Source organism: Megascapheus bottae, chromosome 6 (genome assembly GCF_031878675.1).
Source record: "Megascapheus bottae isolate mThoBot1 chromosome 6, mThoBot2.hap1, whole genome shotgun sequence".
NCBI classification, from domain to species: domain Eukaryota; kingdom Metazoa; phylum Chordata; class Mammalia; order Rodentia; family Geomyidae; genus Megascapheus; species Megascapheus bottae.
Window position 1 is genome coordinate 71,811,791 of NC_143514.1, and position 13,599 is coordinate 71,825,389.

Genomic DNA, 13,599 nt, shown 5'->3' on the forward strand with positions numbered 1-13,599 from the left:
TACTTAGCTAGTGGGGTCTTAGAATAGGCTCCTAAAAAAGAAATAAGGAGTGATGTTGGGCATTGGTGCCTCACACCTGTAATCCTAGCTACTCAGGAGGCTGAGATCTGAGGATCTTTGGTTCGAAGCCAGTCTTGGCAGGAATGTCTATGAGAGTCTCAGCTCCAATTAACCTCCAGAAAACCAGAAGTAGAAGTGTGTCTCAAAGTGTTAGAGTGCTAGCCTTGAGCAGAAGAGCTCAGGGACAGAAATCAGGCTCTGAGTTCAAACTCCATGACCAAAAAAAAACCCCAAAACCAAAAGAAAACAAAAAAATACCCAAACAAACAAAAAAACTAAGAGAGAGTACATTGGCTCCAAGTTTAAGGCCCAGTATTGGCAGGTGCATACATATGAAAAAAAAATAGGAAGAATAGAAGAATTCAAGAAAGGGACATATCAGGCCCGTAGTTTCGCCTAGTGGTAGAGTGTTTGCCTAGCATGCATGAGGACCGGGGTTCAATTCCTTAGTACCACATATATAGAAAAAAGCCGGAAGTGGTGCTGAGGCTCAAGTGGTAGAGCTCTAGCCTTGACAAAGTCCAAGGACAGTGCTCAGGTACTGAGCTCAAGGCCAGGACTGGCAAAAAAAAAAAAAAAAAAAAAAAAAAAAACAAGAAGAAGAAGAAAAGGAGGTATGGCCCTACGGTCAGGCGCGATCCCAGCCCCTGCCCATAGAGAGCTCGGGATGTAAATGGCCCTCTAACCTCAGCCTGTCATGAACCACCCAGGAAGCAGGTGGTGTAATCTGTTTTTCTTTGGAGAAAGTGCAGGTGTAAGCTGTTTGCCAGAGCCCCTGAAGCAGCTGAGGGCCAGAGGCCCCATCCAGAGACCTGGACAGGCTCCATAGCATGATGCCAGGGCTGGCGGGAGGACTTGGGGAGATGGCGTCCAGGACTCTGGCTGCCTGGCACAGAGCAAGAGCTCATTCATAGTGTATCTTGCTGCACGTAGGATCTCTGACATTAGCATGGATGTGGCTGTGCCTGAGAACACTGGTCAGGACCCTGCACTGGAAGTGGAGCAGTGTACCTGCCCACCCGGGTACCGTGGCCCATCCTGCCAGGTGGGTCCCAGGCCATGCCCCACCCAACCATTCACCCGCCTCCCCTGCCAAATCCCTTCATGGTACTCCCTAGCTTCTCCCCCTTTGGCTCCCCAACACCCCTCAACACAGTGCCCTCTGCCACCTTCCTGCCTTCAGGACTGTGACACAGGCTACACACGCATGCCCAGTGGCCTCTACCTGGGCACCTGTGAACGCTGCAGCTGCCATGGCCACTCAGAGGTCTGTGAAGCTGAGACTGGTGCCTGCCAGGTAAGTCTCACCCTCCTTCCTCTCCTCCCCAGAGCTATGGCCTCAGGCCCAGCCTTAACCATGTTCTGTTCCTCTAGGGCTGCCAGCACCACACTGAGGGCCCGAGATGCGATCAGTGCCAACAGGGATACTATGGGGATGCTCAGCAAGGGACACCACATGACTGCCAGCCCTGCCCCTGCCACGGACCCCCTGTTGCTGGCCAGTGCGTGAATTCAGACCCTGCCCTACCAGGAGATGTCCACTGCCTGCCCTCATATCTCTCCTTTTTGCCCTGTTGAGAGGCAGTGGTTAAACTCAGCTTACTGTGCCTCGATGCATCACTTGATGGACGATGCACCATCCCTCTCCCTCACAAACTCAGGGGGCCTCATGTGTGCAGTGGGAATAGTCTGCTGCCCTAGGCCTTGTGTGAGGACTGTGAGATAATGCTGGTGGAACTCTTGACATGTCCCCATGTATCCACTCTCCTCCCCTGGTCTGGGAGAGGGGCAAGGAGATGGAGGGGCCCCTACCTTACTGACTGGACTTTGCCCCATCCTTCTAGGGCCTCCCACACTTGCTTTCTAGACAAGGACAGTCACCCCACCTGTCACTCGTGCTCACCAGGCCACAGCGGGCGTCACTGTGAGAGGTGAGGTGGATGTGGGGGAGGGGGAGGGAGAGATGCTCCCTGACTCCCCAGGAACCCAGCCTGCCTGCCCAGGAGGAGCCAGGGGCCTCCTGCTCTTTCTTGCATAGGTCTTTGAAGGCTCCTGATAACTGGAGCTGGCATTTGAGCCCCCCAGACTTGCTGGCCTACAGCATACTGCCCAGCCCAGCCCCCTTGACTGTCTAGGCCTCCTACAACACCCCTCCCTCCTGCCAGTGAAGTCATTGCACTGGCTGTGTGGTCTGCCCCTTCCTATTTTGTCTCCTGTCTCCCCACCTTAAAATGAGTGAGCGAGGCTAGCTGGTTTTATTGAGCATTATAGGGGTCAACCCCTTATAGGCCTGAGCTCGCTGTGGTCTCCTATGATTCTGCTTTCTTTCTCTACAGATGTGCTCCGGGTTACTATGGCGACCCCAGCCAGGGCCAGCCCTGTCGCAGTGAGTAGGACTTAGGAGTGGGGAGGGCTCAGGGGTCGCAGTAGAGCATGGAGGTCAGGGTCACAGATGGCTCTACCTTCTTAGCTTCTGCTTCTCCCTCTGTCATGTGAGATGGGAGGAGGCCATGCCCACATCTCCCAGTGCTAAGGGGCATGCCCAAAGAGCAGTGAGCGTCAGGTGCTTGGTGGTGAGTTTGGACGTTCCAGCTGTGGCTTTCCTCCGTGACAGGAGATGGCCAGCCACCACAGGTGATAAGCTGTGACTGTGACCCCCAGGGAAGCATCAGCAGCCAATGCGACGCTGCTGGCCAGTGCCAATGCAAGGTCAGTCCAAAGCTCTGAGAGGTCTGGTGCTGCCCACTGCCAGGTCCTGGACAGAAGCCAGGCAGTACCTGCAGGCGGCGGCGGGGGGCTGCGTGTGAGGTAGGCTCTGAGCCATCCGGAATTGTCTCAAATGGTTGCGAAAGCTGGCCTCAGGCTTCTGGGGTACAGGAGACTCCCAAATCCTCCTCCCTCTCTTGCACACATCTTCCATTTTCCCACCCTAGGCTCAGGTGGAAGGTCTCACTTGCAGCCACTGCCGGCCACACCACTTCTACCTGAGTGCCAGCAACCCCGATGGCTGCCTACCTTGCTTCTGCATGGGCGTCACCCAGCAGTGTGCCAGCTCCTCCTACACACGCCATCTGGTAAGAGCCTGGCCGCCATGGGCCTGCTACTGTCTGTAGGCCTGGCTCCAGCCCGGTCCTGGTTGCCTACGAAGATATCCATTGGCATGCCCACCACTGCCCATCTCAACACTGAGACCAGTGACCCTTAAACCCTTGCCAAGTGCCTACAATCACTGAGCCCGGCACCTCACCATCCTCCGCTGGATGCTGTCCCTTACTCATCCATTATTTCTCTCCCAGACAAAACTCTGCAACCCTCACTTCTTGTCCTCCCATGCCCTAACCCCATCAAAATGCCCACCCCAGTGCTTAGACTGACACCTCACATCTGCTGCCAGATTTCCACCCACTTCGCCCCTGGAGACTTCCAAGGCTTTGCTCTGGTGAACCCTCAGCGCAACAGCCGCCTGACCGGAGGCTTCACTGTGGAACCTCTGCCAGATGGGACCCAGCTCTCTTTTGGCAACTTCGCCAACCTCGGCCATGGGTCCTTCTACTGGCAGCTGCCGGAGCTGTACCAAGGAGACAAGGTGGGGTACACATGCGGGTTGCCCAACCCTTTCCTTGTGCCAACTCTGAGCCAGACCCTGGGCAAGCCCCAGAGTCGGTGCGAACTCAACACAAGTTCACCGGCCACCGCGTGACTGTTAGGACATGGTGCTGTGTGTGGCCTTTATGTGCGTGTTAGCTCTGCTGTCTGTCAGTTGGCCCCAACAGTCCTTCACCCCTGGGTGCCTGGGGGATTGAAGATGGCCCCCGACTGTTCATTGGAGCGAGCAAGTGAGTGAGGATACATGCCCTTGTCAACCATCAGGTCCTTGAAACACAAGCTCTGCCTCCTCCACTCATTTGTGTCCGCTTGTGGGCCCCCATGCCTCTTCCAGGTGTGGTAATTATTACTAAGGTCACATTTATTGAGCTCACACTGTGTGCTTGGCATTGTTCCGAGCACTCCCACCTGTCTGTCACAGGTCTAATTTCACCACTGCCCTACCTCGTAATGGAGGAAACCAAGGAGAAAGGATAGGGAACTTCTCTAGTCTCCTCCATTACATGCATCGTCTGCTGGTCCTTGCTGAGCATATCTTTTCTACTGTGAAACAAACTGTGGAGGGAAGAGGGTAGTGTTGGGGCACAGGGCCATAGGGGTAGATAGACTTCAGGACAGCCGGTCCTCCTGTGTTCCTTAAGCACTTGGGGGTACCTGGGGGTTCCTGGGGGACTTGGGGCTTGGCCTGGGAGTCCTCTGCTGGCTGAGGAAGCCAGTGTAAATCAGATGCACCTCAAGGGGCACTATTCCCTGAGCTGCTTTTACTCAACACTAGCACTCTACCACTGGAGCCACAACACCACTTCCGGCCTTTTCTGTTTATATGGTAATGAGGAATAGAACCCAGTGCTTCATGCGTGCTAGGCAAGCTCTCTTAAGCCACATTCTCAGCCCTGCCCAGCCTTCTTGCAGGGCTGTCTGTCTGCTGCTCTCCTCTTCTGTTTGCTTCCTCCTTGCCTATGGCTCTTAGACCTTTCTCTGTCTCCTTCCTGGTGTTTCCCACGCCTCGCAGAGGGAGGCGTATTTCACACGGATGCGCCGGGCTCACCAGGTAGGCCCTTGCTGAGCAGCGTGCAATGGCATGGTGTGTTCCTGGGTGCTCCCAACTTGAGGTGGGGGGGGTGGGGGAAGAGACTCGTGCCCAGGCAGGGCTGCATAAGTTCAGACAGTACCTGCTGATTGGAGAGTTGGCACTTGGCCCTGCACTACTGCCAAGTTAGGGACTAGCAAGGGTGCATGGCTCTGAGCGTCCCCAGCTCTGTAGTCTAGTCCTAGTGGTACAAGCCATGTGAGGTCAGAATAGTGACCAGGAAACGAACTTGATGCTAATTTGCATGACCGTTTGGCCCCTGAGTTTCACCCAGTACTGCCACCCAGTACCCTGTGTGCCTGTGTCCCCTAGCAAGGGGGGGGTGTGCCTCCCTCCCCCATCAGTGGGACCTCTCTACCACCATGTCCTTGGGGAGAGACCCATGTCTGTGACTCTGGGCCGTGGGAGGGCTGAGTGCTGTGAACTCCACCCTATCAGAACCGCACGTCCCTCTCAGAGGAGCAATGGCGGGCAGCTGTGACCACTGGGAGGCTCCTGGGACTCCCAGAGGGCAGGGGCCGGGCACAACGAGCACCTCAGGTAACTCAAGGTGTGGCTGGGACTAGTTTTCTAGGGGGCCCTAAAGAGCAGGCCTTGACCATGACCCTGGTCCTCCATGCTAGTTCAGGCTTAGTCTGACCCAGTCCAGAAGCATTTGCTGTGCTATGGGCCATGTGAAATCAGGCCCCTTCCCATCTCCTCCCACACCATCCTGGGCTGCCTCCAATACTGCTGGCCTTGGCTCCCAGCCCTGTCTGTTACTGTCTCTTGGTACCCTCTGCATTTCCAGGATACCCTTCAGGCTCCTAGAAGCCATGGCTGCATAGATGGTACAGAGCAGGGATTGGCTGGGTCTGGGGCAACCTGGGGTACAGCCTCATAGGTCTCTCTCTCTCTCTCTCCCTCCCTCCCTCCCTCCCCCTTTCCTTCAACCTGTCCTTCTTCTCTTGGTCCCCCAGATGGATGAAGCCCAGAGGCGGGTGGATGCTGAAATCTGGCAGCTTCTTGCCAGCTTTGCTGCGCAACCACAGCCCCCTTTCCAGGGGGTTCTTCCCTATCCCCCACCTGCAGCTGCTCTGCGAACAGCTCCTTCCTCCTCCTCCTCCTTCTCTTCCTCCTCCTCCTCTTTCTCCTCCTCCCCCCATTCTGTGTCTTCCCCAGTAAGTTCTCAGGTATGTGGCAAAATGTCCCTCTCAAAGGACCCCTACCCACCATGCTTTCCGCACTTCACACTTCTTTATATGTGTACCAGTACTAGAGCTGGTTTGAACACACAACTTGTTTTTCATCTCAGCTGGTACTCTACCCCTTCCATTTCTGACTTCGTGCTGGTTAATAAGAGTCTCATGGATTTTTCTGCCCAAGCTGGCTTTAATCCATGATCCTCAGGTCTCCTCCTCCTGAGGAGCTAGAATTAAGGTGTGAGAGCTTTCGGGCTCAAGGCTAGCACTCTATCACTTGAGCCATGGCTCCACTTCCATCTTTTTGGTGATTAAGAATCTCATGGACTTTTCTACAGGGCAGGCTTTGAGCCACGATCCTCAGAACTCAGACTCGTGAATAATTAGGATTACAGGCATGAGCCACGGGTGCCCGCCATCCATCATTTTTTAATACACACAAAAAGAACCACTAAATTTTTAGATGTTTCCCAGGATACCCCATTAATCCTGGAGTCCATGAGAAGAACACATGAGACAAGAGAGTTGATGATCCATACCCAACCCAGAGGGGACAACTGAGATGCCTGGTCCTGAGGGAGAAACAAGTTGTCCAGAGAGCAGTGTGGGACCTGGGCCGTTGGGCAGGGATGGGATGGGCCTCCTTGCCGGTCTGGGTCCCTGACAGGAGACGTCTGCCCCCTGGGCCCCCCCTGCCCCCAACTCTCACCACCTGCCTTCTGTCCTAGTTCTTACTCTCCTACGGGGGTTTCTCTCTGCTTCCTGGAAGCCTCTATTACTGGCAGCTGCCCCGGGCCTTCCTGGGGAACAAGGTAATAAGGAGCTGGGGGAGGAATGGGGGGAGGGAGCAGAGCAGAGAATCCTAAAGTATTAGAGGCCAGACAGCCCTCCTCCCTGTGTTAGCTACTGTACGCATTCATTTATGGAGCATTAATTAAGTGCTTGCTGTGTGCTCTCACACATAGGCCCTGGCTTTGCACAAGACTCAGTCTCGTGACCCCATTGTAATTATCATCACTAGTGTTAATATTCACGTTCACATTGCTTCCACTGTGTTTTCTGAACAGTGTCGACAGCCTCTTCCGTGTGTATATACTATTTGTAAGCCAGTTGGCATTCAGAAACACAGACAAGACAGAGCAGGGAAGCAAACCTAAGAGTGTCTACTGGAGCCAACGATAGAGTCAGAGGTGTGGACAGTTGTCAAACGTTGATGTACATTCTGGGCTCCCTGCTTTCAGTATGTGTCCTGGGTTATTGTGATGCTCTTCAAGCTGTCAGCCTTCCTCCTGTTTCCATGGGAGGGAAGGAGGGCTCCGAGAGGGTGTCTTGTGCAAGGATATCCAGCAGTGGAGCTGGAACTTGAGCCCAGGTCACTCAGACCACAGAGCCTTTCCCTTCGTTAATTATGCGTGTAACTTCCTAGAAAGCCAGTCCTGGACAGATGTGGCTGGGAACCTGCTGGCACCCAGAGCAAACAGGAAACCACTTATTTCCATTGCTACTTGCTTTCTCCTTCACTTGCTCACCACACCCTGAGCCTGGCTGTGGAGAGTATCCCCCAGGGTGTGTGGCAAGTGGCCAGCAGGTGTTCAATAAATGCTCGCCAACTGAATGAACACACACACTGACCTGGGGGTCGAGGCTTGCTGCAGCTGTTACTGAGCTGGCTGGTCTGCCCTGGTGCCTGAGGAGAAAGGACTATCCAGTAGGGGCAGAGCTGAGGCCTTAGCTGACCAACAAGCATAAGGACACTTGCAGTTGTACCCACTGAAAATCTAAGCCCACGTTCAAGGTCATCTTATATCTGGCATAGCTGGATCCAGGGGCTCATTTGGGTGTTATCTCAGTTGAAGTCAATTCTCTAGCTTGTCTGGAGAAGTGCATGTCTCTGTCCCAGTAGAAAGAAAAGGGTTGTGCTCTCCAGTCTGACCTGATAGGAGAGAGGGCAGTCGGAATGGGCTGCACTGCATACAGCCCCACCCTGTCCTCCACCCTGATTTGGCACTGTGCACACTGGCCAGACCCAGCTTGCTCTCCACTGTGGACGAGGGACAGGTCCCTAGAGTCCTGTGGCCTGCGTGGAGGGGAGGAGTCATACTTTAAAGAGGACCACGGTGGTGTTTGCAAAGAGGGAAATGAATCTGGGGAGAGAAAAGCCACTAAAGGAAGCAAAGCCTCTGGTGGCTGTCACAGCGTCCCCTGGTGGCCCCTGTCATTCCCCTTACCGGCTTTATGGGAAATCCCCGTCTGTGAAAGGAACTTGGAGCTTATTGCTGGGATCATGAGGCAATGGAGAGCGAGGAACAACATAAAGCCAATAAGAGGTCACTGAGTCCGTGTCCTCTCCCCCCCACCCCCGCCGTCCCAACATGCATGAAGGTGGATAGGACTAGAGATAGCTGGCTTCCAGGACCACCACTGGTCCAGCACTGGTCTCCTGGAGGAGGAAGTGAAATGGGTCCCACAAGGCCCCCAGAGGCTGCACCCTTCCCCTGTGTGGTCCCAGATTGGGCCAGGCAGCTTGTAACCAGACATTTGCCTCTCTGCAGGTGGCAGCTTATGGTGGGAAGCTTCGATACACTCTCTCCTACTCTACAGGACCCCAGGGCAGCCCCCTCTCCGACCCCGACATCCAGATCACGGTGAGCCCTCAGACACCACGGTGGCCAGTCTCGAGGAAGAGGCTCTGAGCCTTCCGTGTCTGTCCCCCCAGTTCAGCACACAGCTGACCTGACACAGGCCTTCCACTGCCTGGCTGGACACTCTCCAGGCTGTGACCTGGCCAGTGGCGGGGAGGAAGGAGGGCTATGGGTCTGGCGCTGGATGTCGTGGGAGCTTGGGAGAGCAGAGAGATGGGAGACCAAGAGGTTCAGAGAACCTGGGACTCGTGGGGACCCCTTGCCATCCCAAGAACCCCTCAGTTCCCCTCTGAATCTCGCTGGTGACCCTTTAGGGCAACAACATCATGCTGGTGGCCTCCCAGCCTGCCCCCCTGGGCCCCGAGAGGAGGAACTACGAGATCGTCTTCCGAGAGGTAAGGACCGGGGCCACCAGAGTCTCAGCCTGCCAGCCCTCCAGCCTGATCTGGGACCTCCCTCCTTGTCCTCTCCTACAGCCTCAGTTGATGCTGGAAAGCAGAGGGGTGCGGGAGCCTCGGGGGTAGACTGCCAAGCACAGGTCCCCCCACCCATGCTTGTCATCCCTCCACCCAGGAATTCTGGCACCGACCAGATGGGCAGCCGGCCACTCGGGAGCATTTGCTCATGGCGCTAGCCGACCTAGATGAGCTTTTGATCCGGGCCACCTTCTCTTCGGTGCCAAGGACCGCCAGCATCAGTGCCGTTAGCCTGGAGGTTGCCAGGCCAGGACCCTCCCACGGGCCTCAGGCTCTTGAGGTAGAGGAGTGTCGCTGTCCTCCAGGCTATGTCGGCTTATCCTGCCAGGTGAGTGTGTGGCCAGCTAGTGATGTCAGCAATCTGACTAGTAGACATTGTCACCAACCTGTGGTTGCTGTCAGCTCAATGACCCCTGAATTCCATGCCAGCTCCACGCCACGACAGTCACTCCCCCAGTGTCCCCGATTAGGCTGGAGTTATCCCCTCCCTCCAGTAGAGAAGATGCTGGGCAGTGAGTGGTATAACTGAGGATGCATGGCCAACACAAAGCAGAAACGAATTGGAACCCAGGTCTGTTGCACTCTAGTGTGTCCTAACCATTGGACATGTCCCGCCCTCCCCCAGAGGCTTGGATCTGGCCTGCATCTTTGAGCTGGCCACAGAGTCACTGAGACCCACAGAAACACAGGGGACTCAAGCCCAAGGAACACAATGGCATGCTCGCAGGGGAGCAGTGGGGAGGGAAGATCCAATCAGCAGAAGCATATAAGAATCTACATGCAATAGCATCACCCTTGGAAAATCAGCTAGGACCTCACTTCAGAAGGCCTGGAGCGGGGAAGGCCAGACTGCTAAGGGTGTGTCTCGATCAGAGCTGGCCAGAAAACTTATCTGTTTGGTGAGGTAGACAGGGCAGGAAGAGAGAGATGGAGCTGGGGAGCTGTATGGAGAACGAGGGTAATGGGTAGAATAAAAAGCTGTTATTTGAGTGGCCCTCGATAAAGATGACTAGAGCTACAAGTATTTTAAGAGGGCACACGATAAGTTTTCATCCAACATCTGAACAGTGATTTTCAAGCCATAGGAAGGGGGACCCCTGCAGGGCCAGGTGGGCATCAGAGAGGCCAGGTGTGAGCACAGCACGTCTCTGACTAGACTTCTAGACTGACTCGCACCTGTGCACCTTTTTGGTTGCTGCAAATTCTCAAATCCAAATTCAGATTTTTATGTTCCTCAAAGTTCTCTAGCATGGGAACCCTTTGGTGCTATGCATGACATCTGGCTGGTGAACCAGCACACACTGGAAGATCTTTTCATCCCTAGACCATTTTTCCATTAGGCATAAAGTTCCTCTCTACACCTCTCCTGCCAGAACCTTCAGTAACAAAAGCCTGGGCTGAAGGGAAAGGAATCTGCATTGAAGAAGAACTGTTGTTCCCCTGTTCTCAGGCTTCAGGGTGGCACAGACACAGCCCCTCTCAGGAGTGGCAAGAGCAATGAAAGATGGGGGCACAGGGGTGTTGCAGGGAATTGCAGGGCAGAGGACGGGCCCAGCATGTCACCTCCAAAAAACAGTGTAGAGTTCTACACACTGGAGGGAAAAGGACAGAGAAGGGGCTAGGTCTGTTGGCTCTGGTTGCAGTCAAACCTTCTGCCTCCCCTCCACCCCCCAGGACTGTGCCTCCGGCTACACACGTACTGGGAGTGGACTCTACCTTGGCCACTGTGAGCTTTGCGAATGCAACGGCCACTCGGACCTGTGCCACCCAGAGACTGGAGCCTGCTCGGTGAGATGCAAGCAAGGTCCCAGGGATAAGGGAGGGATGGGAGGGACTTGGTAAGGCAGACAAGGGGCAAGGTCACAGCACTTGGGTCAGCAGGCCAGGGCACTCAGGGGCTGTGGGCATGGCGAGACTATGAAGTACCGTCCTTCTTTGTAAAGGAAGCTTTGGTTCTTACCATTTCTCATTAGCAACATGTGCTGTCTGTGCAGGAGATAGCCTAGAGAGATTTATTATGCTTTTTTGTTGTCCTGGGGACGAGGGCCTTGTGTACTAAAGCAATCACTGTTAAGCTGAGCTGTGCCCCCAGCCCAAACTAGAGCTAAGTGGAAAGGAAGCTGCCACCGTGAATGTCTCCCTTAGAATGAAGAACTCTTGCTCTTCTGGGCAAATTTAGTTTGGGAATACTAGACCCAAAGGCCTTGTATAAAGAGTTACACTTTTTTTTTTTTGGTCCAGTCCTGGTTCTTGAACTAAGGGCCTAGGTACTATCCCTAAGCTTCTTTTGCTCAAGGCTAGAACTCTACCACCTGAGCCACAGCTCCACTTCCCACTTTTTGGAGGTTAGAGGTAAAAGTCTCATAGACTTTCCTGCTAGCCTGGTTTTGAATCTCAATCTTCAGATCTCAGCCTCTTGAGTAGATAGGACTATAGGTGTGAGCCACCAATATCCCGTTTATTTTATTTTATTTTATTTATTTATTTGTGGGTCATGATGCTTGAACTCAGCCTGGGCACTGTCCCTGAACTCTTCAGCTCAAGGCTACCCACCCTACCCCTGGGCCTGGGCATTGGCCCTGAGTTCTTTAGCTCTAGGCTACTGCCCTACCCTTGAGCCAAGCCCCACTTCCCTTTTTCTAGAGGTGAATTGAAGAGTCTCCGGTTCTTTTGTGCTTGGGCTGACTTTGAACCTTGGTCCTCAGATCTCAAACTCCTTAGTAGCTAGGATTACTGGCGTGAGCCTCTGCGCCCGTCTACCAACTTATTTTATTTTACATATGAACAGGAGATTATCATATTCAGCAGTCAGTTTTACTCATTCATTCATTCACAAACTTCTTTCTACTTCCGTACATATTGGCTTATATCAGGACTTGAAGTGATGTGTGTGGCCCTCCAGGTGGTTGACAGAGCCATTAGACTATTACAGTTCACCCTCTGTGACCTTCTGTGAGTATTTCTGTAAGTCCACCCCGGTGTGAGTACGAGTGATTCACGCCTGTCATCCTAGCTCCTCGGGAGGCTGAATCTGAGGATCACAATTCAAAGCCTGCCCAGGCGGGAAAGTCCATGAGACACTTATCTCCAAAGAACTACCAGAAAACAGGAAGTGGAGCTGTGGCTCAAATGGTAGAGCGCTAGCCTTGAGTACTAAAAACGCTGAGATACGGGATCATGACATTTTTAGATCCGAAGATTGCCAAGATGAACGAGCTTTGACAGATCTTACCTGGCAGCAGCTAATGTCTATCCCCTTATGCCCTGCAGCAATGCCAGCACAACACTGCAGGCGAGTTCTGTGAGCTCTGTGCACCTGGTTACTATGGAGATGCCACTGCTGGGACGCCTGAGGATTGCCAGCCCTGTGCCTGTCCACTGACCAACCCAGAGAACATGTGGGTGCCCTTGTTCAAGGCCCAAGCATGAATGTCCATAGGAGGATGGAGGAATCTGCTGAGGGGTGGAGGCCGCTGCCTTGGGCCTTGGAGCAGGAGGGGAGGGAGGGGACTTCAGATGGCCTGACCTCCTCCTCCCCTCCCCCAGGTTCTCCCGCACCTGTGAGAGCTTGGGAGCCGGTGGGTACCGCTGCACAGCCTGCGAACCCGGCTACACTGGCCAGTACTGTGAGCAGTAAGTGTGCATGCATGAGTGGGGAATGATAGACTCCTTGGTGACAGCCCTAGGTGGGTGGGTACTAGGTTCATGTCATTCAGCATGTCCCAGACCCTTCCCACACTCACAGTACCCTGGGGACATGCTAGCCCAAGCTCCTGAGGATTTGCTACTAGTATTCCCACTTAGCTAGATTAAACTTTCTGAATTCTTGGGGTATAGATCTTGCATGTGCTGTTCCCTCACTTTTGGGGGGGTCCAATACTAGGAACAACCTGGGTACTGTCCCTTAGTTGTTTCTCTCAAGACTAGTGCTCTACTACTTGAGCCACAGCTCTACTTTCAGCTTTTTGCTCAAAGATAAGAGTCTCATGGATTTTCTTGTCCGGGCTATCTTTGAACCAAGATCCTTACATTCTTAGATTGTAGCATCCTGGGTAGCAAGGATTATAGGCTAATGCCTGTACAACTGCTGGTACCTACCTGTCTTCATTGCATGGAATGCTTTTCATCCCAAACCCTCTTCTTCCTAGTTAACTCCTGCTTCACTGATTCATTCAATACTGGTTTCTTGTTTTCTTTTAGCTTGTTTTGATGGTACTGGATTGGGTGGGGGGGGCATGGTATATATATATATACTGGGGTTTGAACTCGGGGCCTTGCAATCTTGCTTGGCTTTTTCACTCAAGTCTGAAGCTTGATCAGTTGAGCCACACTTCCACTTTTAGCTTTTTGCTAGTTAATTAGAGGCAAGAATCTCATAGACTTTCTTGCCTAGGTTGGCTTTGAGCCACTATGCTTAGATCTTAGCCTCCTGAGTTGCTAGGATTTCAGACATGAGGCACAGGTGCCCAACTGGTACTGGGCTGCAGGCTTGCTAGGCAAGTGCTCAACTACTGAAACCATGCCACCAGCTGTTTTTGCTCTGG

At 53.6% G+C, this 13,599-nt stretch overlaps 1 protein-coding gene across 1 annotated transcript in view; it reads left to right on the top strand.

Moving 5' to 3' along the window:
* Hspg2 (heparan sulfate proteoglycan 2) overlaps positions 1–13,599 on the top strand; it is a 98,952-nt gene that overhangs the window by 52,280 nt on the left and 33,073 nt on the right. The window contains exons 27-40 of the mRNA XM_090335613.1: positions 994–1,105; positions 1,244–1,357; positions 1,435–1,562; positions 1,905–1,991; positions 2,397–2,446; positions 2,675–2,769; positions 2,994–3,134; positions 3,455–3,646; positions 8,490–8,582; positions 8,894–8,974; positions 9,153–9,383; positions 10,730–10,843; positions 12,326–12,453; positions 12,602–12,688. Coding sequence (XP_090191739.1) covers positions 994–1,105; positions 1,244–1,357; positions 1,435–1,562; positions 1,905–1,991; positions 2,397–2,446; positions 2,675–2,769; positions 2,994–3,134; positions 3,455–3,646; positions 8,490–8,582; positions 8,894–8,974; positions 9,153–9,383; positions 10,730–10,843; positions 12,326–12,453; positions 12,602–12,688 — 1,653 coding nt within the window. The remainder of the gene's footprint in view (positions 1–993; positions 1,106–1,243; positions 1,358–1,434; positions 1,563–1,904; positions 1,992–2,396; positions 2,447–2,674; positions 2,770–2,993; positions 3,135–3,454; positions 3,647–8,489; positions 8,583–8,893; positions 8,975–9,152; positions 9,384–10,729; positions 10,844–12,325; positions 12,454–12,601; positions 12,689–13,599) is intronic.